Consider the following 24,866-nt stretch of genomic DNA (forward strand, 5'->3'; position numbering starts at 1 on the left):
AGTGCAAATATGATAGCAAGTATCTTCTGTTATGAGTTGTCTCCTGAGCAATTTGTGCATTCTGAGTAGCGTGACTTATTTGATCAAAATTTGGCTCTGTTGGTTATTTGATTAAGTCCTTCTGGTCTTGTAGGGGAAAAAAAATCTTTGGTGCAGGTTCTTTTAGAAGGGAGCAGGTAACTTTTTAGCATTTTGCTGCTACTGGATTTCATTAATTAAAAAAAAAAAAAAAAAAAAAGGCTATTTTAGTGCTATGTTAGTGTTATGGGATGATCAGGCTGAGAGACAGACAATATTTCATGCTGTGTTATTTCTGGTGTCCCTTGGGAAAATCACTAAATATCTGTTCTTTGACTGTTCTTTGACTGTTGATTACGGAATACCTTCAAAAGTCAAAGAAAGACAGGGGAGAGGTGGGTGAATCCTTCAGGTGGCCAACACCACAGAATGTAATGGAGATTCCAAACAGGGAAGCTTGTAAAGAACACTGAGGCACAGGGCTGTGAATATGCAGAGCCATTGGCCTGGGCTGTGTGTCTGGAAATAATCACCCTTCTCCTAGGAGCTGTAAGACATACTTACAAACATGTGGATTTTAACAACGTATGCTGTACGCTAGACTGATAATTTTTGTTAGCTACTTGTGCGGTTTAAAAATACTACAATTATATGTATTTTATTCAGGAAATAACAATTTCTGAACGTGGGCACTGTAATTTTTTCAGTAAGTGTAGATCATTAATTTTATTTACACTGGATGTTTATTAGAATCTTAATAAATGATTGAACATTTTTTAATCAGAGGTTCTGATAATCACACAATGAAACAAGTGTTTGGATAGACAAGTGAGAAAGTGAAGGAAATGAGCATGTATTACAATAATTCTGTGATTCTGTAATTGTAATAAATTTGCCTTTAAAGAATAAACAGCACAAATTAAATGCCGTAGGGCCTTAATGCTGCTTACACAAAAGTATCTGAGATACATTCAGAAGTGCTCTGTGTTGGTACCTGCATTTTGTCATTTGTTTTAACTAGTCTGTAAGCCTCATCAGATTTCTAAATAGTCCTCTAGTACATTTGTAGATCAATAGATAGTTGCATGTAAGATTTTAGTCAAGAAATAAGTTTGAAGTACTTAAAGCTGTCAGCTGATACATGTTATGTTTGTTCTCTCTTGTTTTCCCTATCTGCTAAGTTTCCCTCGTTCAAGCCTTCCCCAGACTTTGCTTCAAAGAACATTTCATAAGGGATGTGTGTATGGTGTGGGCTTTGCGTTTCTTTTTTCTGGAGGACTGTGTGGCCACACTCATATATCAGGCACTTGATGTCGTGGGATGATCCCAGAGCTCACGAGGCTGGATTCCTGATAATTAGTGCACAGCTTTCCTCACTGTTTGTGGGCACACTGGCTCACGGTTAAGGTTCTTCAGGTCATGACAATGAATCAGACAACAGTCACATTTACATGTCTATAATAAACCTTGAGTCTTCAGTGTGTCTTTCTGCCATCCCACTTTCCTCCCCAGTACTGAGCATGCCTTGGGTTTATCAGAGTCCTCATGGCAAAATGCTGCAATCTCTCTCAGGTAGATGTCACTCCTCCTGTAGCTCTCCCTCTCTTTGCTTGACTCTGCCATTCCTCCTTGCATCTTCTTTCTCTGTATCCTGTCCTTCCTTGCCTCTCAGCTCTTCAATTCCCAGTATCCCTTCCTATTCTGTTTAATGACAAGGCGTAGCACTCTAATACGTGCATGGAATGGCACGAATCTGCACTGGAGAGTCTGCTGCAGCAGTAGTCTGAAGGATGGTGAGCAGGTGTCCTAAATTTCGTTTCTTAATGCTGTAGTGTCTTGCCTTCCTGGAATAAGTGTTGCTGTCTTCCTGTAACTTCACAACTTCATTGTGTGGGCTAAATTGATAAGCCGTGTAGAGCTAACGTGCTGTGTTCCTCCTCTCTGATGACCATGTGCTGCACTAGTGACTTTTGTTTGTTGGGTGCTTGTATGGTAAAGTAAACAAGGCTGTTTCTTCTTCTGAATTGAACAGAGTTTTATAATATTTTGAGTAGGCTGTTCACGGTCTCTCCTAGTATTGGAGTTGAGGAGCATCAACTAAGTTGAGCAGGTAGCAGCTATCAGAATAGTACAGTTATTCTCAAAGTGCTTTGACCAGTCTTGAGACATCATTCAGTCTAATTCTAGTTTAAGGATGTAGATTACAAAACTTCACATGGCTTTATTCATATGGGTAGGTGCTTGAGAAGAATGTAAATGGTAGACCCATAGACAAGGTATGCATCATTTTTACTCGGGACAGTGACACTAAGATCATCATCAGGATGCTAGGTATTAAAACCCTTGCTCTCTTCCATACACTTCACTGATGGTCTGCTATTGGAAAGATCCTGAGTCAAATTAAACTTTCTGGCATTGTTGTTTTTGCATGTTGCTTTTTCTTTTGTTCCTGAGTTCTTTGCTGATTGCCATTATTCTTTGCAGTTAAAACTCTATGAAATAAGGGATCCATTCTCTTACCACTTCAGTCTTTATTTTCAAGTGTTTCTCAATTGAACCTAATCAGAAAGATGTTTAGAATAGTTCTTTTTCTAAAACACTGCAGCTGTAGTCTGCTGTTGTTAAAACACTCTATTTTTAAAAATTTATTAGAAATTAGAGATGGTAGAACAAATCAGTACTTTGAACTATTTCAAAGAAAACAAAAATGGATTACTTATTTTGTGACTTAATTACTCACCCTAACACTGCTTTTACCTTTAGAAATAAAGGACAAGAATACATTTAAAATGTATTTAAAACATTTAAAATGTTTTATTTTAAATTGGTCTGTTAGGGCATGGTTCTTTTTTCCTGTTTATATATTATTGAAATGTAGTAACCGTGTTTTGATCAGTTAGGGGGGAACTATGATTACATGATGATGATTGCTTTAGCCAACAAGCAAACAAACGTTTGTGGTTCATCTTATTAACAAGTTTGTTTGGAAATTGTCCTTAATTAAGCCCCAGATGTTTGTATGGTCTTTGAAGTACTTGGACACCATCTCCTAAAATGGATAATCAAGTCCAATTATCAAGGCCTTCCCATCCGTTGTGTTAAAAGTATAATTCGACAGGTAAGATTTGCTAATGTTTTAACTTTTTCCACCATTGTTAGCAGTCTGAAGGCTAGAATGGTGACATTTCAGCTTAGTTCTTACTAATTATTATCTAAGATAAGATAATTTTATTGTTAAACCCAGGGAGCTGGGGGGTTTGTAGGAACCTCTTATTGGGTAGCCTGTGTTTCTGCATATTGTATTATTTTTATCAAGATATCCCACTGATAAGGGAGTTTTCAGTACTGTTGTGGTGAATAAAAAGCTGAAACAATGGGTCTTATCCATAGATTTTTTTTATTCAATTGCAGTTTTGGCCAACAAAACCAGCATGATATGCTCCTTAATAAGCTTATCTGTCTCTGAAAAAAACCTGATTCTGAAGGAAAAAACTGTTCTTTAAAAATTATTACTTACTTATTTTTAAGTTCTTGTCGAGTCAGAGACCTAACCAGATGAAACCAGGACAACTTATAGGGAAATGTACTTTCAAAATAGTTCTCTTGCTGTATTGTGGAAACCAAATTGCTGAGAGGTAAAGAGAAGTATTGTCTCAACATGAAAAAATCATGAAAAAATCTGTGATTCTGTATACATACTAATCCGTGTGCAGTTAATACTTTGCCAATACATAAATATTTTCAGAATGCCATTTAAGTAATTTGTATTGTCTTTCAGCAGCATTACTTCTGTTGTATTAATAGCCTGTCTATTGAAATAGTTATTTGCTTTGAAATCTTTATTGTATGTCATCTGATGAATCTCAGCCTATCAGCTTTTTAATCAGAATTACTGAATGCTCTGATGCAGCTGTTAGTAAGTAGTTGAAATTGCAGGTCCACTAATTTCTGTGCAGCCAGGTGGCTCACGTACCCAAAATAAGAAGCTGTACTGATGCAGTGCTCCAGCTGCACAGAGCTGTGTGCTGTGGAGCAGGAATGTGTCTGTTTGTGTTGGTATGTGTCTATAAATATTCACGGTTTCCCGTAAGCATTGCCATTTTTTTGTTTGGAATGTTTTCACTATGTTGCACCATTGTCCTGGAGGCTGGCCAAAGGATGGGAATTTACAGTGTGCTTTCTTTATACACTGCCTTTAGCAACAAACCAGTTTTTGGAGCTCCCTGCTATGATTTATGTGCATTACAATGGCTGTTTGCAGAATCAGAGCGTAAACCAGACCACTGAATGGATCCAAGCTAAAAACAATCTCTTTTTGGATGGAAGCTGGAAACTTCTGAACACAGCTTCACATGGTCTTGCCTGTAACCTTGCAAAGGAGAACTTTGAAGTGTGGCATTCAGGGATGGTAACCAAAACCCAGTGAGAAGTGGGGTTAGCAAGGAGCTGCCTTAGGAATGGAATTATATGGGAAGCACAATGGAGAGGTTTTGAAGAGCATGTTCTCCTTCCAGATGCAATCAGAAAACCGGTGCCACGCGTGTTCTAAAAGTTTATTTGTAAAACTTGAATATGAAACAGTTCAGTTATTGCAGTGGTGCTCAGCAAAATAAACCATTTTGTTTCAAAAAGTATTATAGCTGAATGCTATAATGAAAAAGAATTTTTTAATATTACAATTGGGAATTTTTTTCCCACTTCTTTAGTATTTTTGAGCATTGGGGCGAAATTAAGGGTTAGTTTAAAATGCAGCTGAGAGCTGAGTTTCTTAATAAGAACCTCATACTCATTTCAATTTTAAGCAGTACTTCTTCCCTTGGGGCAGAGCTATATGAAATGTCATGCAAGAGATGCCTCTGTAGAATTGAAAAAAGGGTTGGTTGCCACAGTTTCTTTTGTGTAATGAAGGTAGAAGTTAGAAGTGTGCGTTTGCTTAATTCTAGAATCCTCATTTTGAGTTCTGAAATACATAGCATCAGTCTGTTTTAAAGGAATCATCTTCTGAAACTATTTACTAAAGCCAGCATTGTGTTACTGAAGCAATGAAAATTTTCACTTTTGCTTTTAACCTGCGGTACAGCAAGTAGTCTGTTTAATGTGTCAGTGTGATGTAGCTCCCTGAATGCAAAAGGAAGAAAAGAAAAGGGATTCTTAATTAGATACTGCAAACGATGATGGTATTTCTTGATGTGAAACTAACCATGTGACTTTTACAGGGAAGGAAATACAGTTTTGTAATTTGCATTTGCAATAACAGGCCCTATTCTCATTTTTCAGAGTTGCAATACACGGTGCATGTAATTTTATTTTCAGTGGAGAAATAAATAAAAAGGAGAATTGTTTTTCCCCGTGGTCCATCATCTCAGACTATGATGCAAAAAAGTACATGCAGCGTGCATTTAATTACTGGTATGGTGGTATAGTATACTTGCAGGTTTTAGGATAAAGCAGTCTGATCTATGTTTTAGGATTGCTAAGAGCACCATTTCTCATTATAAAATCCTAGTGGTCCTTGTGGTAAGTCAGTGTGCTCCAGAATTTTTTATTTTGGCCTCAGTTTACACATATTTAATTGTTATTGTCATCTATAGTGATGGAAGGAAGAGGTTACTGAGATCAGTCTTTGTGTTCCTGTTGCTAAGGGGGTCTTTTCTAGATTTTCCAGCCTCTCACTAACAGCCAGTCTTCCTTTCAGATTTCTCAATTTGTGATACACTGTATGTTATTTTGATTGACTTGGCACATACTCAAGTGTATGTTGGATTTGCAAGAAAAATCCAGATTATAAAGAACACAGCAGTTTTCAGATGCACCATTCACGCTGATTTTGAGCCTTACTCAAGTGAACACGCAGCTTTTACGTGCTCATGATAGAAAGCTTTTCAGAAGGTTGCTATCTGGGGCTAGCTCCAGAAGAGGAGAAGGCAGAGCAAAGCACTTGAGATATTTCTAGGGTGCATTACCCTCAGTGTAAACATCAAACACATGCAACTGCTGTTCTCTTATCTGAGCTCCCAGGCATGCAAGATGAACGTGCCAGTCTGGTACTAGCTCAGTACTGAGTGGTGGGCTGATGTCTTTGTATTCTGTTACTACTATTTAGAACCAAGATCTTTGTTTTTAAGGCTCACCCTTGCCAGTTATGTTTTCAGGGATCTTCAGAGCACGGAAGTTAGCCATGTGCTAGTTTACTTATAAAATACCTAGAATGGCACTGTTCCTGTAGTTGAAGCTCAGGAGTCTGGTGGTCTATTTCTTGCTGTAGAACATTCTATAAGAATTGAAAGAAATCTTTTAAGTGGCGTCACCTAGGTTTCGGTTTCTTTGTTTTTCTTGCTGATGTATTTTTTACAGTATTTATGAAGCTTTCTGTAGCAATAGTTTGTTTTTTACCCCCTTTCATTACCCTGTACTAATTAATTGAGGTAACTGACATTCCACAGTTTATACCTAAGTCTCACCTAACATACTTCTAAAACCACACCAGCTGTTGTATTTCTGTGCTAGTCAGAATCAGAGAAAGCTTTGTCATTATGTTTTTGTTTTAGTCCCAGAAGACATTTACAAGAATTTGGATATGCAAGTTTGTATGAGCTTGCAAAATTCAGTCTGCAAAGAATATGAAGGACTAGAGGAAAAATACAAGTAACAAGTACAGGTAGACAGTTCTGTGTGTGACATCTTGGTCGTGTTAAAAGCTGAATTACTGTTGCAGTTGTAAGGCAAATTGCAGTTAGCATTTCACCCGCTGTTTCCCTTATTGCCTTCTTTTCCAAAGGAAGATCTGTCGAGTTTTTTTACACATGTGCAAACCAGCTGAAGAATGGTTGGGAATTGGAAGTCTGAGATCAGGTTGCTGTCATTGAAACAGTTCAGCCTGCCAGTGTCTAACTTGTCAATGTCTCTAGAACTGGGTTTATGAGCTAAGTATACTAGGCCACGTATGGATGGTAGGCAATAGGTTGAACTTCTTTTTCTATACTAATAAACACATTTAGCTTGTTCTGGCTTGCAGGAAACAAAAATAAAATTCCTTTTTCAATTAGGTTCTTCAAGGTCTAGATTATCTACACAGCAAGTGCAAGATCATTCATACGGATATTAAGCCAGAAAACATTCTGATGTGTGTGGACGATGCCTACGTTCGTAGAATGGCTGCTGAAGCAACTGAATGGCAGAAAGCTGGAGCTCCTCCTCCTTCTGGCTCAGCAGGTATGACAGTGTGTTTAAATGCAATGTAGTAAATTACTGTAAATTAATCTGTAAATTAATGCTAGCAATGTTTTATTTAATGCATATGAACATTTGAAATCACAGAGTCACAAAATGGCCAGGGTTGGAAGGGACCTCAAGGATCATGAATCTCCAACCCCCCTGCCACATGCAGGGCTGGTCTAGTAAATCGCATGTAAAAGAAAAGTATGTCCACTGAACTCTTGTTCATATTCTGGAGAGCTAAAAAGGAAATGTTTTCTTCTCAGTTTTTCATGTTCAGGTTTTTGGAGTGCCTGCAGATTTATTGGAACGCAGTCCCACCCTGCAAGCTGCAATGACTTGCATCTTTAATACTGGCAGTAATTAATAGTCACATCTAACTTTTGTGTCTGGTTCTATTACAGTATCATCAGTGTTCTTTTGAAATTATCTGTCTTTTCACCAGTTGTAACTTATTCTCAAGATGTAGCGACAAGTCTTGCAGTCCATAGCTTTTCATTCTTGCAAACAGCATTTATTGTACTTGAATGAATACACAATAAGCCTTTCTTCCCAGCACTGCACGTGAAATATTTTGTTAAGCTTGCCAAGATCTTAGATGGGTACTGCACGTTTTACGTTTAAGTAGGAGGAACCAAAGGGAAGGAGCTTACAGCTATCAGTGAAGACATGCCAGAAGGAAATACTGCTTTTTGAGAGATTTTTTGTGCATGGTCACTGTTTTATTTTGTAGTCCAACACATCAGCTACAGGCAGTGGAGAGACAAAGCATTTAAAGCTTTTGTAATGTTACCAGAAAAAATATATTATGGATTAAATTTATAGAGATATAGTACAAATACCTACTATATCAGGAGCAATCGCTGTGGCCTAAATCATAGATATTTCCATGGTGGAACGTTCTTTCCAGACTCTGCATTTCCTAAAGCTCTTTCTTTTCAACATCATTTTTTGGATTCAGTCTGTGAGTATAAGTTTTTTTTTGTTGAGCTAACAATGATTGTGGTGTTTTACAGTATTATTTATGTTGACATGCAAAATCTTATAAATTGTTAGTATATTGTGTTGAATTTTACATAATGGGGAATCATACTGCTAAAGGCTGTATGTTGCCTGTGTGGGAAGCAGACTTGACATTGCTTCCTGACATTAAAATAAACGTTATAGAAAGTATTGATGGAATTCTTATCACTCTTTGTTCTTGGCAATTTGCAGTTAAATATGTGGCATTCCACACAGGGACTGAAGATGTGTTTTTGTTACAGCATTTTAAGAATAGGTTCTGCATACTTGCATTTTTTAGAGGTGATGATAGTCAGATTTAAGAACCTTTGAGACAGCACTGCCCTTTCAGGGACACAAATGCAGTTTTCTGCACCTGTGGTGGTGGTGATGGTGATGGTGTTTCTATGTGTGGCATTTTGTTGTTGTTGTTACTGTTCTGTGCATTTTCACAGTGACTTGTAATTGCAGCAATCATTGATGGTGTCTGTCTGGGACATGCGTAGGAAGGGGTGCATGCTGGAGATGCTTTCCCTGGTGTAGTGCTTTTTGCCATAGGCAATTCTTCATGCCTGCAGTGCTATCAGAGTACTCTGCTTCAAAAGGAAGGAAGTGTGAATATCTGACTTTTCTGCTCAGTCCAACACAACAGTCATCTGCGTTGATACTGCCTGAACTATTTAAAATCTGCCTGCATCTGATCAGTCAGCTGACTGCATGCATTTCATCTGTGACATCTCTGAAGTCAGTTAAAGTTTTCTGTCTACTCACGACTGTTTTGGAGTCCTCTATCTGAATTTGATCAACTCTCCACTAGCCACAACAGAGAGAACAGAAATTAATGATAAATCCTTCTAATTCCAGACGGTCTAATGGAGACACTGTATGATTTCAGACAGGAGGCATTTGTAAAGAGTTAAAATGCTGGTTGAAAATAAGATTTTAAATCATTGCTTTATCACTTGTAGTTATTCTTGCAAAAATGTATATTGACTTTTTTTTTTTCTTTGCAGTGAGTACAGCTCCACAGCAAAAGCCTGTAAGTATTGTTATATAATTCAGATCAACTATCTTACTTCCTGTGTTTCTGGAGGTATTTGTATTAGACTGTTAGTAGTATTAATACTTTTTTAAAGCTTCCTTTGAATGACACTTTTATGTTCCAAAGAACATTTTTCTTTTAATGTCTTTGGCCTGACCAGTTTTAAACACCAGTTTTAATGCAAATTCTAAGAGAATTTCTGATGGAAATTCTCTTAGAAATACCGTAGCTATATCAAAGAAAGTTAAGCATTGTCATTGTAATCTCTCATGGAATTAATCCGTTCATTTTTATCCTGATGGGAATGCATGCATGTACCAAATATCATGCATTGCAGATAGCTGCAGAAGTTCAGTGCCTTAATCAGCAAGGTCTGAAAAGGTAGATTTTTTTCATGAGGTCTTAAATATCTTTTTGCCATTTGCTAGTAGAAGAACCTCTGATAGCAGAGCTGTTCAGTAGTTGAACCTACTAAGGCTGAACCTACTTTCTGCATTCAGAATCTGTATATAGTTTAAGTAAGCATACAACATGCATGGAAGTTAGAATTAACTGTCTGGTTTTGATTGTCATGTAACTTGTTTTGAAGGTGATGGCATTTATGGACAAACCTTTGAGAAAAGAATGTTTCTCATTGTTCATTGCACTTCATTTTTGAACTGTTTGAGGATATTTATTATAGTATTATTGTGGTATCTGTACAATGAATGAAGATTGGATTAAGCTAATTTACCTACTAGTAAAATTAGAAGTCAGAATTCAGTTAAAATATAATAAATTGTTTCAGCCTTAGCAAGAATCTGGGTTTTTTTTTTGTTTTTTTTTTTTTCCTTTGTTGTTAGACCTGGATTTTTTAATCCTTATGTTATATAAAATGCAAAATGTTTAATGATCACCATCTGTTCTTTGTGAATCATATGTTTTGGACCAAAAATAATAAAACTGCTTTCTTTTCACAGGGAAATAACTGAACAGCAAAGGACTTATTTCAAATTCTTTAGTATTTTCAGTATTTTTGAATTTCTTATGCAATTTTTCTCAGCATATTTTTGATGAGCCTTACCTGCATTGTACAGAGAGAGAAATGGTGTATATAGTCTATATGCAGATAAATAGGTATGATAGCAGAACATCTTCCACATACAATAGTATCGTCTGCTGATCTAGATTAAAATTACTGTTCTGGTTTAGGTTATAGGAATTTTATAGTGTCATCTCAGTTGTATTTTGTTCTTGGGTCTAATACACAGCAGTGCAAAAGCATATACGAGCATCTAAGAGTTTATAGTTTTGTTTGATACGCATAACCCGAGGTTGTACTTCATTTGAAGTAAAGTAGAATCAACAGTCTATTTACTATATTAATTACTACCCAGTACTTCCAAATAAAAAGGAGCCATACTGCATGCTTTTGGTGTAAGATGCCTTGAGGAGAATTGTTCAGGGTTTTGTTTGGTTTGTTTTTATTACTATTTCAGGTTGGGAAAATATCCAAAAACAAAAAGAAAAAAATGAAGAAAAAACAGAAGAGGCAAGCAGAGCTGTTAGAAAAACGCCTGCAGGAAATAGAAGAACTGGAGCGAGAAGCCGAAAGGAAAAAAATAGAAGAAAATGTAACCTCAGCTGTACCATCAAATGAACAAGAAGATGAGTACCACCCAGAGGTGAAACTAAAAACAGCTGATCTCGAAGAGGTCGTAGATGAAGAAACTGGAAATGATGATGGTTAGTGTCATCTGCTTTTATTGACCTTGAACCTACTGTTTCAGAAGGGAAAGTAGTTGCAGCTTACTCACAACATTTTGTGTTAAAATTCTTTTTTAACTTAGGTGGTTTGGAGCATAGTTGTTAAGGTCCAACTCCTTTCTTGTTTCTGTTGCTTTCTTATAAACTATCTCAGTTTTGATGGAATTTTTATGCGTGTGTTTTTGTTCTACTCAAGCTATAAATATTCCTATCTCTATGGTGAATCCCTGTTTGACATTGACTGAGTTAAAGATTTGTAGTTCTTGCTTTCAAAGCTGTTTATAGATTTCATGCATAACATTCTTATCTTGCATTGTTTCCTCAGTTACACTATCCTGAACCACTTTCCGTTGCTATTTTTTTTCTTCCAACAGCCCTGTTAGTCCCCTTTCTTGCCTTAGCTTAGATTTTAAAGTCTCTGAATGTTCCTTCTGTGCTGTGTTGGAAGTCAAGTATTTACTGAAGAGTTCATTTGTGAATGTTTGGTTTTGAGATGGTATGTTGATGTATGATCTAATATGTTGCTTGTTAAAATTTTTCAGCTGAAACAGAAGATCAGGATGAAAAAGAAGACACAGAGAAAGAAAACACTGAAAAAGATGATGATGTTGAGCAGGAACTTGTCAGCAATGACCCTACAGACCCTAAGTGGATAGAATCACCTAAAACAAATGGCCATATTGTGAATGGCCCATTTCTATTGGAACAACAGATCGAAGATGAAGATGACGAAGAGGAAGAATGTCCAAATGCAGAAGAATATAATCTTGATGAGCCAAATGCAAAAAGTGATTACTCTTATAGCAGCTCTTATGAACAGTTTAATGGTGAATTGCCAAATGGACGTCATAAAATTCCTGAGTCACAGTTCTCTGAATTTTCAGCTTCAGTGTTCTCTGGGGCTCTAGAGTCTGTAGCTTGTGGTTCTGCTGTTTCTGAAGGATCAACTGTAACAGAAAGAGAGGAAAGCAGCCCATCTCATGACAGGAGCAGAACGGTTTCAGCTTCAAGCACTGGGGATTTGCCAAAAAGTAAGTATTACTCTTGCTGGCATGTGCCATCCATGCCTGAAGTCTCTCAGAGTTGTAGGTAATGCCTTACTGTAGAATGAGTGCTGGAATTAAACCTTATGTATGTTTTATCTTTGTTCAGTGATGTTTGTATGCAAATGCCATGGTTTTTTTCACTTGAAAATTCAGTTCCAAGTCTTTTGAGTAGGCTGTCACATACATTTTTCAGTAGCAGTTTGGTAATAGAGGAGGATTCTACTGCACCATTTCCTTTACTTTGAGAAGTAGAACTAGAATTCTGTGATGTTGCCTTTACTTCACTTTTAGCTGAAGTTTTAAATATTTTCACTTTCTGAGTTAGTGCCAAACCTGCTTATGTTCTGGCCTGCTCCCTGCTTGACTATGAAGGGTGCCTACTGTAAAAATGGTGCCCACGTGCCAGCCTCTAAAGACTGCTCCTCTGCAGTGTGCAGCTTGCTCCCAAATCCTTGCTTTCCTAGGCGCTGCCCAGACTTGGGCATAAAATAGGATATGAGGTCAGATTAGTCATAGTAGGAGAGGGTCACAGCTGCAACTCAGTACTGAGAACCATTTTTTTCATTGCTCACTGATTTAATCTTCTTGGCTTTGCCTGCAGTGAACATTTTACTCACTGACTATTACATCATCTGAATGCAAAATGTCGGTCATGATTATTTAAAATTTGCTGTTTTATCTTTGAAGAGTTATGGAAAAAAAGCAAAGCTGATGTCTAGAAATGAACAGGAGACTTTTCGGTTACTTTGGTCCCAAAACGTTCTGGTTAACTTTGACCTCCTATAACCAAGTTTCAAGGAAAAGCACGTGTGTTTGTTTTTAATGACTTTACAAAATGTAAGATAAAGAATTGTTTGAATTGATGCGAGTCTTTTGCTGGTACCATGGGCATTGATTACATTAAAAAAAATAAAAGGAGAGAGGATCAAATGAGTAGAATAGAATAGGTTATGTTAAGAGACAATTGTAATAATGTCCTTAAAGGCAGTCAAAGCATGCTCTAAGTAAATTGGATGCCTCTTCATGCATTCCAGCATAAAGAGTTTGATCAATGCAGCTTGGAACACAAAACAAAAGCTACCTTGTTCTGTTAAAATAAATCTACCATCTTAAACTTTAAGAGGAAAGTAAAACTGTTTTTTTTATGCTTTAGAACTTGTTTTAAAGTGTATTAAATAAGTTACTGTTGTAAAATATTTGCATTAACAGGTCATCTATACAGGAAAGAGAAAGAAGGTGATATATGAGAGTACGCTTTATTCACATACACTTAAGGCCAGAGGTGTTGTGAGATTGTTTAACCTGGCTTCCTTTTAACGTCAGGATTTTTGCCATTGAATTAAATAGCTCCCATAGGTTTTATTTATGGTGTCATTGGCTAAAGTATAAATGCATGAGTTTCAGCTTCAATAGGGAAAATATTGAAAGACTAAATCTGTAAGCAAACAGAAGAAAATGAGATGGTTCAAGAGAAAATCAGAGAGCCTGCGTGAATGTCGTCCTGGATGAAGTTACTGGATTTAAACACAGCTGTATTGAAAAATGCAGTAGAGTGTATTTCCTCATTTTTAGAGCTTTGAAGAGTGTTTCACACAGTTTATTATAGAATCTATAGAAGGTAATCTGCAAATAGACAAGAAATATGCAATAAAATACAATTGAGTAGAGCGGAATTTCTGCAAGATGTCAAGATTCAAGCTAATAAGTCTTCCAGTCCATCTTCTTATATTCTGTTCTCCCGTAAACAGTGGCTTCTTAATGCTTTGTAGCCTCTTAGAATCATATATCCATAGAATATCCCAAGGGAAGGGTCCTGCAGGGATTATGGAGTCCAGCTCCTGGCTCCACACAGCACCGCCCAAAATTCAAACCCTATGTTTGTCTGAGAGCAGTGTCCAAACGCTCCTTGAACTCCAGCAGCTCAGCGCCGTGCCCACAGCCCATTAAGCTAAATTAGAATGAAGAAAGGTATGTCAGTTGCAGGCCATTCAGTATTCAAGTGGTGCTACTTTTTCCATTATATCTTTAGTGCTCTTTTCATGTATGGATGCAGACTTCGTTTGCTTGTCTCCATATAGTCGTTTCTATACATTCTTATGTAATATGGTCTCACTAGTGTACTGGCTGATCTGCATTCAGTGGGTGAGCAACTACTTTTTGTCAAGTTTTTACCTTTATTTAATTCTTTCTCAAGTGTATACTGTGTGTGACCAAACGCTCCTAGGGGCAGATTTATTAATTTCATCATGACTTTCCTCCTCATTCTAGTGTTTGAATGTTTACTAAGTATATTGTCATGGTGTGACTGTGAGAAGAGGAGGTGTTATTTCTCAGTTTTACAGAACTAGGGCACTTAGAAGTGAAAATTAGAAATGCTCACTAAGTTTGCCCTCAGGTTTAGTACCATAGGATGCTTTTTAAGAGTACTTGCTAAGAAGTACAGCTTTTTTGACTTCACAGTCAGTTGTGAATTATCAGTATTTGTCAAAATCAGAATCTGAGGTGTCTCATTCATCTCTCAGAAAATACAGGACATAAACTCAGTGAGTTCATGAGAAAAACACAAGGATGTAGGCACTTGCCTGTTAACCTTTGCCTGTTCCCTGTGTTAATGGGAGGTTGCAAAATCCTTTCTAATGTTATTTTCAGATGCCTTACTAATGAGGCCTTTTTTTCCCTCTTCATTCTCCTGCTTTATTTACTGCAGTCCTTCACCTTCAACAAGATGTATGGGAAGGATTTATTTCAGCAATAGCAAGGCTACTGAACTGACTCTTGTTATTTTATGAATAAAGCATGGGTTTGTGTTTCAAAAAAATTAGACCGTGCTATGCTGCTTGGTCTTAAGGGAAGACTTTAAGTAGTTCCTGTCTTTTCAGGGCTGGAATGCAGCTTTAATGCTCTCTCAGTGTGTTTTACTTTTATGCTGTGTTTTGGTGCTTTTTTTAAACTCGAGTCTTGCGCTCAATTGCAGCTCTTTTAGAGGACTGTTTCGTTGAGGTCACTGCCTGTTGTATCTTCTGCCATTTAGTGTTTTCTTTTCTTCCCTGGTAAGCTCTGCCATTTTCTTTTCCAGATGGCCATTATTTAGTGATTGCCCATTTGCACTTGCTGTCCCAGTGGTTCAAGGTCTGAATCTCATTTCAGTCATTCCTAACTCATGCCGCTAGACTTCTTCTCTTTTTCCTCCTTGTCTCATATGTAATGCATTTTCTTCTTCTAATTTACTTATGCAAGTTTAACTGATCATTATATCCCCATTGGATTCCCAGATGCCTTTCAGATCTGGCATCTCTTTCGTGTCTCACCATCAGTTTCTGGTTGAGCTTTTGTAGCTTTGAGATGAAGAAAGTGATGGTTCCTCTGCTTTGTCTTACTTGTGATACTTGGTTCTTTCTTCCACATTTAAGACAACCTGCTTTCTTTCCCACACGTATTAGGAGTCAGCAGGTGGTATGTAAAAATACAAAAAAAAAAAAAAAGAAGCAGGAGTCCTCAAGCATTGTATGTTGGAATCTGCAGTGTGCCGGGAGAATATAAGGATTGCTGGATTAATTGGATCGCAGTTTTGCAATTTTACTTTGAATCACGTTCAGTGCAAATAGATCCTTCAGAGAACTTTGATTCAAAATTGAATTATCTGTGAAATGGTAGCAGTCTCCCAGGCTCTGAAATGAGCCACGTTTTGATCATTCCTTTTCCAGCAGGGCAGATCGAAAAACACCAACAACAGCAGCAGCCAAACTTCATGTACCTTAACCAAGAATGGTAGTGACGGATTCGTTTTCTCAACCAAACTGTTCAAAGAATTTTTTTCATGTGGAGTTTGAGTTTTAGCATTTTTTGTCATAGAACATGCTTTATTTTTTACTTAGCCACTCTGCCACATATTCTAATAATAGGTATATGGCAGTTTGTTAACAATGTGCTTGGTATTTGTGAGGATGTTTAGAAATCAAGATAAGAAATCTGTTTATGTTGCTTTATTTTCTCCTAATGTTCAACAAAGTCACTTATGGAGAATGAGTAGCATGTTCTGAATACTCTTCTGCTTTTTGTTTGTGTTAGCAAAAACTCGTGCTGCTGACTTACTGGTGAATCCACTGGACCCAAGAAATGCAGATAAAATTAGAGTTAAAATTGCTGACCTGGGAAATGCCTGCTGGGTGGTAAGTGTAACTCCATCAATTCGACTCTCTAGTCTTCACTATTTAGAACAGGCCTCTTTCTTGCTCATTTTTGCCATTAATGTGATTCTTTCTGTTTTAGCATAAGCACTTCACAGAAGACATCCAGACAAGACAATATAGATCCATAGAGGTTTTAATAGGAGCAGGTTACAGTACACCTGCTGATATCTGGAGTACAGCATGTATGGTAAGAACTATACAGTATGTATACAATAAGTATTTTTCAAGAACAAAATCCTGAAAATAGTCATTTTCTGAGGGAAGGAATCTGATGAGGATGGTTCTGATATTTTGACACAAATGTAATGCTATAAATTATATGCTATCAGATAGCATCTGATCATTGATCTCTTTTATTTCAGTATTTTAAGCACCTTTAATCAACAGGAAGTATTTTGGAGAAATGCTCTAGTTCTCATTTCAGGCATTTTAAACTTGCAGTTAAAAATATGTAAGCTTGAAGGGAAAGACGGGTATATTTTAAATGTCAAAATCTAATTGAAATTGTATGACTGAATATTTTGTCCCAATCTTAGACTATGCAATCCTGCCCTGTTTCCTTTTTCTTGCATAAAGTAATGAAAGCCTGAAATACTTCAAATTTTGCCAACTTCAGTGAAAGCATTCAACAGGTTAGGTTTGCAGATCACAGCTTTAGACTACTCTTGAAGGGAAGGAATTTATTCTATTGGAAAAAATATGTGGAAATGTTCTGTGCAATCTGTTTTAAAATGGTAAAACTGAAGTGATGTATTTTTTAAAAGCTTCAGAGTGTAGGAAGAATGAAAGCCTAATTGTTGCACCTTCTGAAATGTTGATTCTGTTTGCAGTCTCGCTTTCAGGACAAGTAAGCTGCATGCATTTTCTCATTAAAGATAGATTTGGAAGTACATTTAGAAGTACCTTTGTCTATTTAAAAAGTGAAAACTTATTCAAGTCATTATATTTTACAAATACATGTCTGAAAAGAGTAAGTGTGTGATGAGGAGAACACTTAAATACTAGACACAGTTTGCAGGCGTGGGTGATGAAAAGAATTGCAGAACTCAGAGAGGAGGAGGACTGAAAGGAACATAAAATCCTACAGATGTTATAAGCTCAGCAAGCCATGTGTTGGAAGTAACTAACTATAAGTAAATCCGCAAGTATGTATTCTCTGGAGTTCAGTACTAGTTTTTGTTTTAGTAGATGGAGAAGAGCATCCATTTCTAAATTTACTCTTCCGTTTTGAGGCAAAATGCAGAATTTTGCTGTTACATTGAAAACAAAGCATAGAAGGTCTTCCCCAGTTTTGATCCTGAATTCTTTATTTATTCTTCCCATAATTAACTGTAAGAGTACTATAGAAACTTTTCATTCCTTACATCTGATATTTTGCTAAGTTCTATTCTACTCGATACCTTGTTATAGTATTGAATGCTCTGTATTACTGTGCAGTCCTAAAGGTTGCACTGGTTCATCCTACATCCTGCTAATGATAGTTGGTGGGAGTTGTAAAATACTTTCTTGTTCCTTTTAAATAGAGAAAATGGCTTCTGAAGGGTGGGATCTGTGACACGATATATGAGTTCTTATACTGCAAGATCTTTTACCTGATTTTAAGTATTTGTAGCAACCAGATGGGTTTTGAAAACACTGTATGGTATAAGGGGAGATGAAGAACGTACAAGGAAATATTGGGCTCATCCTACCCCTTCCATTTGCATTCACTTTCATGTTACATAAGCTCTATTGCTTTCTTCATGCAAATCCTTTTTAAGCTCAAGAAAATGAACCCAAAACCTAAAGAATCCCTCCCACTGATGGTGTCTTAATTCAGATTCATAATTATTAATGAAATTTCATTATTTTCATGGGAAAAAAATAATTCTGCTTTTTTTTTATATATATAAGGCTTAAATATAGTAAAGCATTTGAGACAGAAATCATGGAGTTCTCTTTGTCTTTGGCTACAGACATTGTATTTTTGCCCTTAAAAACAGTAGAAATACTGAAATCTTACATCACTGACATACAACTGTTGAATGCAGTTGTCTTCACTGTACAAGTGCAGTCATGTAAAAGATAGAGATCACCTCAAAAATTCATAATTTAGAAACTCCTCAGGATCTGCTTTCATTCCTGTGTAGTTAGGAAATGGGTCACGGCAGTGTAAGTGCTCATCCTGTAGCAGAGGAAGCACCGTGGGATGTCGGTATTAACTGTGCAGACCTTAATAGTCTTTCTGCAGAGAGTTTTTGACAGATTAAAAGCCAGAGGAACATGGCTGGTGTGGAAATGCAAACTCTTGATTAACTTATCTAGGCCATTTTTGGAAGTCGTGATTTGATTCTCTCCAGTCCCTAAAGCATCCAAGAACTGAGGTTCTGAAGCGCTGTGATGCCATGACAGTCTCACTTGCTTCCTCAGGTTTGGATTCTTTGTTGTACTTGAGTGTGATTCAGAAAACATCCTTCTAGGTTTCTTTGCTCGTTTCCGTATTTATGCCAGTTTATCCTGTAGTGTTTACACCTATGTTTTCAAAGGGGACTGTCTGCTGAAGCTGGAGGCGTTGTTTATTTTGCTCTGACTGACTGAAAATACAACTCAGGTATTCTGTGAGCTGTGCTAAGACAGATTCAGTGGAGAGGAAGGTGATTCTCCACCTCCTTGAATTCTTGCTTTGCATATATGACAGGTCCAGTGTTATTAAGAACAGTTTTGATGTCTGTCCTCTGTAAAATGAGTGATTCAGCAGTATTGCTGTTATTTTATTCTCTGCAAGCATCCATCTTATTTTACTTCTAACCCTATTTTACTTCTAACCTATTTTACTTCTAACTTTACTTCATATGTATACATATATATATAAAAAATATGAAATATGATATCACTGAGCACACATAATGTCTGCCAACTCACCCCTGTGCTAACTGCATTTAGTATTTTCCCTTAATTGCTTTAAAGAAGGGAGGAGGGGCGGGTTGCTAAGGGCTAGCAATATGTTAACAAGAGACTGTGAATTTGAGCTTGTATTCAGGGTAATTCCTCTAATAATACCTCCCTGTCAGAATAGTATTGAATGCTTGTCTGGAAGGGGTGACATTTGGTTTTGCACTGGGAGGTGTGATACAATTACAGATCCTGTCCTTCATTCTCATAGTGGTTTTGATATTGAATAAGCTTTCTTGTCTCAATTTATCTATTGAATGCTAACACACACCTTGCAGAAGTCTGTGCCTAATATGCGTGTATGAAGTAAGGTGAACGCAAAGTAAGACAGTATTTGAGCAAAGATGAGACATTAGGCTTTTAAAACAGTTGTTCAAAACTCTGAATCGTTGTTCTCTGAGCCTGAACAGAAAGTTGAAAATATTTTTGTCTCACAAGGACAGAATTGCATGGTAATGTGTCTGATAGATGTTTGCGTATCCAGGACCCTCAAATCAGAGATTTCTGACCGTTGTCCTCACAGAGACTGATCCAGGTGAACTCCTCACTCCTGTGTCTACGTAGCTCTTTTTGACAGAAGACTTCCTGCTTCAAAGCCATGGGCAGGTTGTTCAAATTCCACAGCACGGCTACCAAACCCTCCTGGAAGGGCTGCTTCCCGAGCGGTCAGAGCACTGCACCAGTACAACTCGTGCATGAAGACTGCTTGCCTTGCAGAATAGAAGGGGATTTGCCATCTGCTATATATTCGTTAGCGTGTTGGATACTCTGTTGAAAACACCTCGAGCTTTTCCTCTTGGTTTGTAGATTTTGTGAAGGACTATCTGAAGTGCATCGGGACCAGGCTTCACATGGTGTCTTAACTTGATTTTGTGCTTTATGCTTTATTTCAGCCTGAGGTCTTTCCTTACCTTTTGCTTGTTAATGAAACAACCCCTTTCATTGGGAATAGCATTGATTATGCGAGTAGAACTACTGGCTTCTGTGTTGACTTGTACCTAAGGCACAAAGAATTATTGTCAAACACAGAGGTGTACCACAGACTCTGCAGCAAACTCTGTTTTTTCTAATGCCATCTGTTGAGTGGTTTTATTTGCTCTTTAGTAACAAGCATGAGGATGATGATGATGTTTTTAACAAAAGCCTCAAATTACGGTGCCCTGAGCATGCAAAGGGTGTTTATGTGTGCACAGCTTCTTTCACAATGCCCCCCTTAATCTGGCTGTTAGGACATGGTACGTTGTGTCTGCATGGAGTGCTGTCCTTGGCTGAGCTCTGCTCATATGGGTTGGCTTCATTGAGCCACCAACTCCATGATTTTGGTGCAGCATCCTAAGAGAGAGCGGAATTGTAGCATTTGTATTATTATCTTTAGTGTGAATATGGTCAGAGATTGTCATCGGGATTAATTGTGCTGGAAATCTACATAAGAAGAGTCATGTAAGGACTCTACCTACCTGAATACCTTATGATGTAACTGAAGCAAGGTAAGAGAAGGAGAAATAACTCAGCACTAAAAACCCTGTAGTTCCCCTTCTTTTGGTGTTATGTCAGTGAATAAGCACCGCTGTGAGCCTGCAGCCTGTGGGCTGAATCTTCTAAATTTAGATGATTCACCGCGGCCCAGTTCTTGTACCCCAAACAAGAAAAGTACATTTTGAAACCTGATTTAGGGAAGGAAGGAAGGTATTCTCAGGCCAGTACCAGTCCTCTGCTCAGCTAATATGAATTTTAGAGTCCTAAGAAAAGAAAAAGGGAAAAGTGCAGGATGATGAGCAGCTTTGGAGGCTTAGAATCACTGCACGCGTGATGTGCTGTGGAGCTAATGGAGTTAGGTGCCAGTGGGGTTTTCAGGGCTGTGGCAGACAAGTTGGTTACTTGTTCTCTGCTCAGCAAAAAATGATAAAAATGTAACTGAATTTTTTTTTCCACTTTGATGGACTGGGCCTGAATGATTGTTACAGCCATGTGCTGGACATCAGCACGTTTTGCAAAGGAAATTGCATGGTGCCCTTCTTTCACCAGCACGGCCTACTTACATGGGATGCAGAACTGCTTTCATCCAAAGTGAGACGCTGGGAATCTCTCCTCACAGTATATTCTGCAAAATCCTGCGTCCCCTCGCTGTACTAAATCCTATTTTAATTATGCCAACAAGGAAGAAGTACATTTCTCATTTTCACCCCCAAAAAAGGATGAGGTCTGGAGCCAGCAGTGCCTTTGGCTGAATTGAAACTGCCCCTGGATGAGGCTGAATTTCTGCATTTGCTTTATTGAGAGGGTCACTTTCTGCAGAGCATGAACTGAAGAGAGACACTGAATGATTTAGCATTTCCTGAATCTCAAAAGCCATGGAACAGAGCACTCCACTGCTGCTGCCAAGAATTGCTGGCAGGATGAGGGAGCTAGCATTGGCTGAGGGCATCCCTTCGTATTGCTCCTGGAAACGACTGCAAGCACTGTGATTCCACTGTTTATTTTTTTTTTTGTTTGGACTGGAGGCAGGAAAAGCACCTGAAAGGATGAGTGTCATCATCTGACTTCTGTTGCTCGTTATGTACAGCCTTGTTTTAGCTGCGGGGAGATGACTGTATCGCAAGCTAGAACATTAACAAGACAATATGTTTCTAAAACACGTCTGAGCTGGCTTCCTGGTGAGTTGTGGTTCCTGAAATATCTTGTTTTTAAAATGAGAAGCAGCTAATAGGTCACAGTTGTAGATGGGCAGGAAGTCAGAGAAGGAGAGAATTGTACTTGCTGTTTTTTCTATCCAAAGAGAATACAAATGATTAAAGGAAATACTACCAGGATGAGATGAAGAAGAGGGCAGGCAAACAGCTTTCATAATGAGAGAGAATGCTATTACAGCTTGTGGTACCAGGCAAGCAAGCTTACAGGTTGGTTGTTTTTTTTGTGAGCCACTCTATTCATATGAGAGAGCTCTGAGGACAGAAGGAAGAAGGAGCAGAGCATGATATGAAGCAAGCTTGTGATGTTACGTGTAAATGCTTGTTGTTCAGCCCCTTGCTTAATTCTTTGTATCGTGCCCTGTGACGTGGAGAGAGCTGTGCTTACCTGCTCTTTGTGTTGTGTTGTCAGCAGGAGGAATCAGCCGTGTCATCGCAGGGCCATGAGTACCACTGCAGCCACTATGTGTGAGCAGCGCAGTGCCGTAGGCGTGATGGCATGTGCGGTCTGCACAGAAGCAGAAACATGGAAAACAAGAAATGCCAGAGATAAGAAAAGCTTCAAGTCACTATGCACATATTTTTCAGTAGGCAGATACAGTACAAAATGCTGTTATTAATCACTGTACACCCTTTTGCTTTGAAGGTGGTGGGTGGACAACCTGAAACATTCAGAAGAAAGTGGTTTTTCAAAGGAGCTGAGTTTCCAGAGCAGCCACTCAGCATTTGCATGATTCTGAGACTGGAGTTTTATCAAAGAACAGAAAACTATTTCCTCTTTAAGCATCCCTTGCATGTCTGTGTTTTGTGTGTCTGGCCTTTCTTATCAAGCAGCAACCGTGCAAAATCCCTTTTATATTTTTTCACTGCCTGGATATTCAGAGTAAGATGTTCATGGGAGAGCAAACTGTTATCTGGTGTGCTTGTCTCACTTGTTGCTCTTTTTTTTTTGTTCTGTTTTGTTTTGTTTCCATGCTCCCACATACCTGTGAAAGAGCATTTTTAAATCTAAGCCTGTTTTTAAAGCAGCAAGTCTTCTCATTCACAGCTCTTCATTTCGGCTGAAACTCTGTCCAAGAGCTGGATCTTGTCTGACGAAATCATAATCCTGGCCTGTAGTTTGTTGTCCTTTTTCAGCTGGGGCTTCATAAGAGGAATTCAGGGAGCCTGATGAAAGCCAAGTGAATTATTCTTTTAGTTCTCTCCCAGACATCTTTCCCGAGGCATGCAGCCATTTTCAATCACCAGATTGAGTACACAGCTGTCATACAGTGAAAATGTAGCTATTTCCAATTGTGTGATTAGACACGGATCCATAATGTACGATAGCAGTGCCAACAATTCAGTATTGTGGTGGGTTCATATACAGCCACATGGCAGGGAAGGAATCGCAGCCTCTCCAGAGCCTACAAAAGCAGCAGGGTGACCATTTATCTGAAATGTTCTCCATCTGCAGATGGTGAGAAACAGTCTAGACTGTTTCCTCGTGATAACCTTAGAAAAGTGGCGAGTAGCAGTTGCCAATGCAGTCAGCAAGGAGGGCTGATTGCCTTGGGCTTTTGTGCCATATGTTAAGTGTGCTCTGTCTCATTTGTTATCTACATATAATAGTTGCAGTGCTGATTTCTGTTGAGGTAAATGTCAACATTAAGAAAAAAAGGATGATAATTCAAAGTTTTGAGTTTTTGTCAAAAAATGTAGTATTAAAAAATGAATATTTTGAAAAGGAAAGTAATTACATTAGTACGGCTAGCTTGCATTTGCAGGACCATAGAAATGATAGGCGTATTGTGTTTGGAAGGGACCTCCTGAGGTTCAGTGGTCTGCTTGGCTCCTGCTTGAACCATGCTGAATGTCAAGGCTACATCAGGTTGTTCAGAGCCTCATCCCACTGCGTGTCACATACCTGGCCAGATGGCATTTCCACAGCCTTTCTAGGCAGCCCATCCCAATGCACCGCCAGTTTCTTCATAGGACTTTTTCCTTCTGTCCTGTTGGAATTTCCCATATTGCCACCTGTTTCCATTCCCTGTTGTCCTTTCACTGTACCTTTCTTTTCAATCATTGCCTTTCAGGAAATGGAGTACAAGTAAATCCCCCCTTTGCCTTCCATCTCAGAGGTTTTCCCCTGATCTTTCTGGATTCTCTCCTGTGCTGGTGTTCCCAGGCTGGTCACAGGTCTCCAGATGTGGGTGTGAGTGCTGAGGGGAATAATCCCTTCTGCCCTGTGCTGGTAATGTGCTTGTTACTGCAGCACTGCACATGCTCAGCCTGCAGCATTCCCTGAGTGCTCTGCCGTCCTCAGCTCTTCTTACCATCTGCCAGGTCTCTGGGTCCTGATTGTATCACAGATTGACACCCAGTTATGAATTGGGTGGTTCTCTGTACCTGCCGTTGGGTGTAAAGTACTGAAAAGTGCTCAGTGCCTACAGAGCACCTGAGTACTGCCAGAGGCAGAGTCCTGAATCCCAGCTGCTCTTTGGGTGGCACTTATCAGTAATTGCACGCACCGCTGGGTGCACTCACTGTGGACATGAGCTTAAAAAGGGGAACTCTGGCTGTTATCACCCAGAGGTTTCCTTTTCCTTTCAGCTGTTTACCTGCTTGTCGACATGCTTTTCATGCTGACTCTGTTTTGGTTACTTTATGGTAAAAACTTCAGTCAAGGATTTATTCTCCTTTAAAGGAAGTCTTGGGAATGCCATCTATCGTATGTTAACTGGCTGTTGCCCTGCAGGGCTCTAGGAACCTATTGCCCGGTGGTTCCAGATGTGAGGGGTTTTCCTGCACGAATGCTAAGAGTGTTGTTGCAGGTATTTATTGCAGCACCCAGAGGGCAAGGCTGTCTCTGGGCTGTCCCTGCGTGCGTCTGACTCAGGAGTTGTTATGGTTTTGGTGCAGAGGCCTGTAAGGAGGGTCACAAACTGAAATGTCTGAGGTTGCACCCATCCCGGGCATGGAGTCAAAGCTGTACAGCAACAGAAAGAGG

The 24,866-nt window shown here is 38.6% G+C and overlaps 1 protein-coding gene across 5 annotated transcripts in view; it reads left to right on the top strand.

The window, feature by feature from the left end:
* SRPK2 (SRSF protein kinase 2) overlaps positions 1 to 24,866 on the top strand; it is a gene marked incomplete at both ends in the record, with an annotated part of 131,902 nt that overhangs the window by 100,168 nt on the left and 6,868 nt on the right. For 4 of the 5 annotated variants that reach the window (XM_079549721.1, XM_079549724.1, XM_079549725.1 and 1 more), the window contains 7 exons: positions 3,030 to 3,136; positions 7,065 to 7,230; positions 9,249 to 9,274; positions 10,756 to 11,002; positions 11,566 to 12,054; positions 16,138 to 16,238; positions 16,339 to 16,446. In XM_079549721.1, coding sequence (XP_079405847.1) covers positions 3,030 to 3,136; positions 7,065 to 7,230; positions 9,249 to 9,274; positions 10,756 to 11,002; positions 11,566 to 12,054; positions 16,138 to 16,238; positions 16,339 to 16,446 — 1,244 coding nt within the window. The remainder of the gene's footprint in view (positions 1 to 3,029; positions 3,137 to 7,064; positions 7,231 to 9,248; positions 9,275 to 10,755; positions 11,003 to 11,565; positions 12,055 to 16,137; positions 16,239 to 16,338; positions 16,447 to 24,866) is intronic. The other variant, XM_079549723.1, reaches the window with a different exon arrangement.

Source organism: Tetrao urogallus (assembly GCF_951394365.1).
Source record: "Tetrao urogallus genome assembly, chromosome: 1".
Classification (NCBI taxonomy): Eukaryota; Metazoa; Chordata; class Aves; order Galliformes; family Phasianidae; genus Tetrao; species Tetrao urogallus.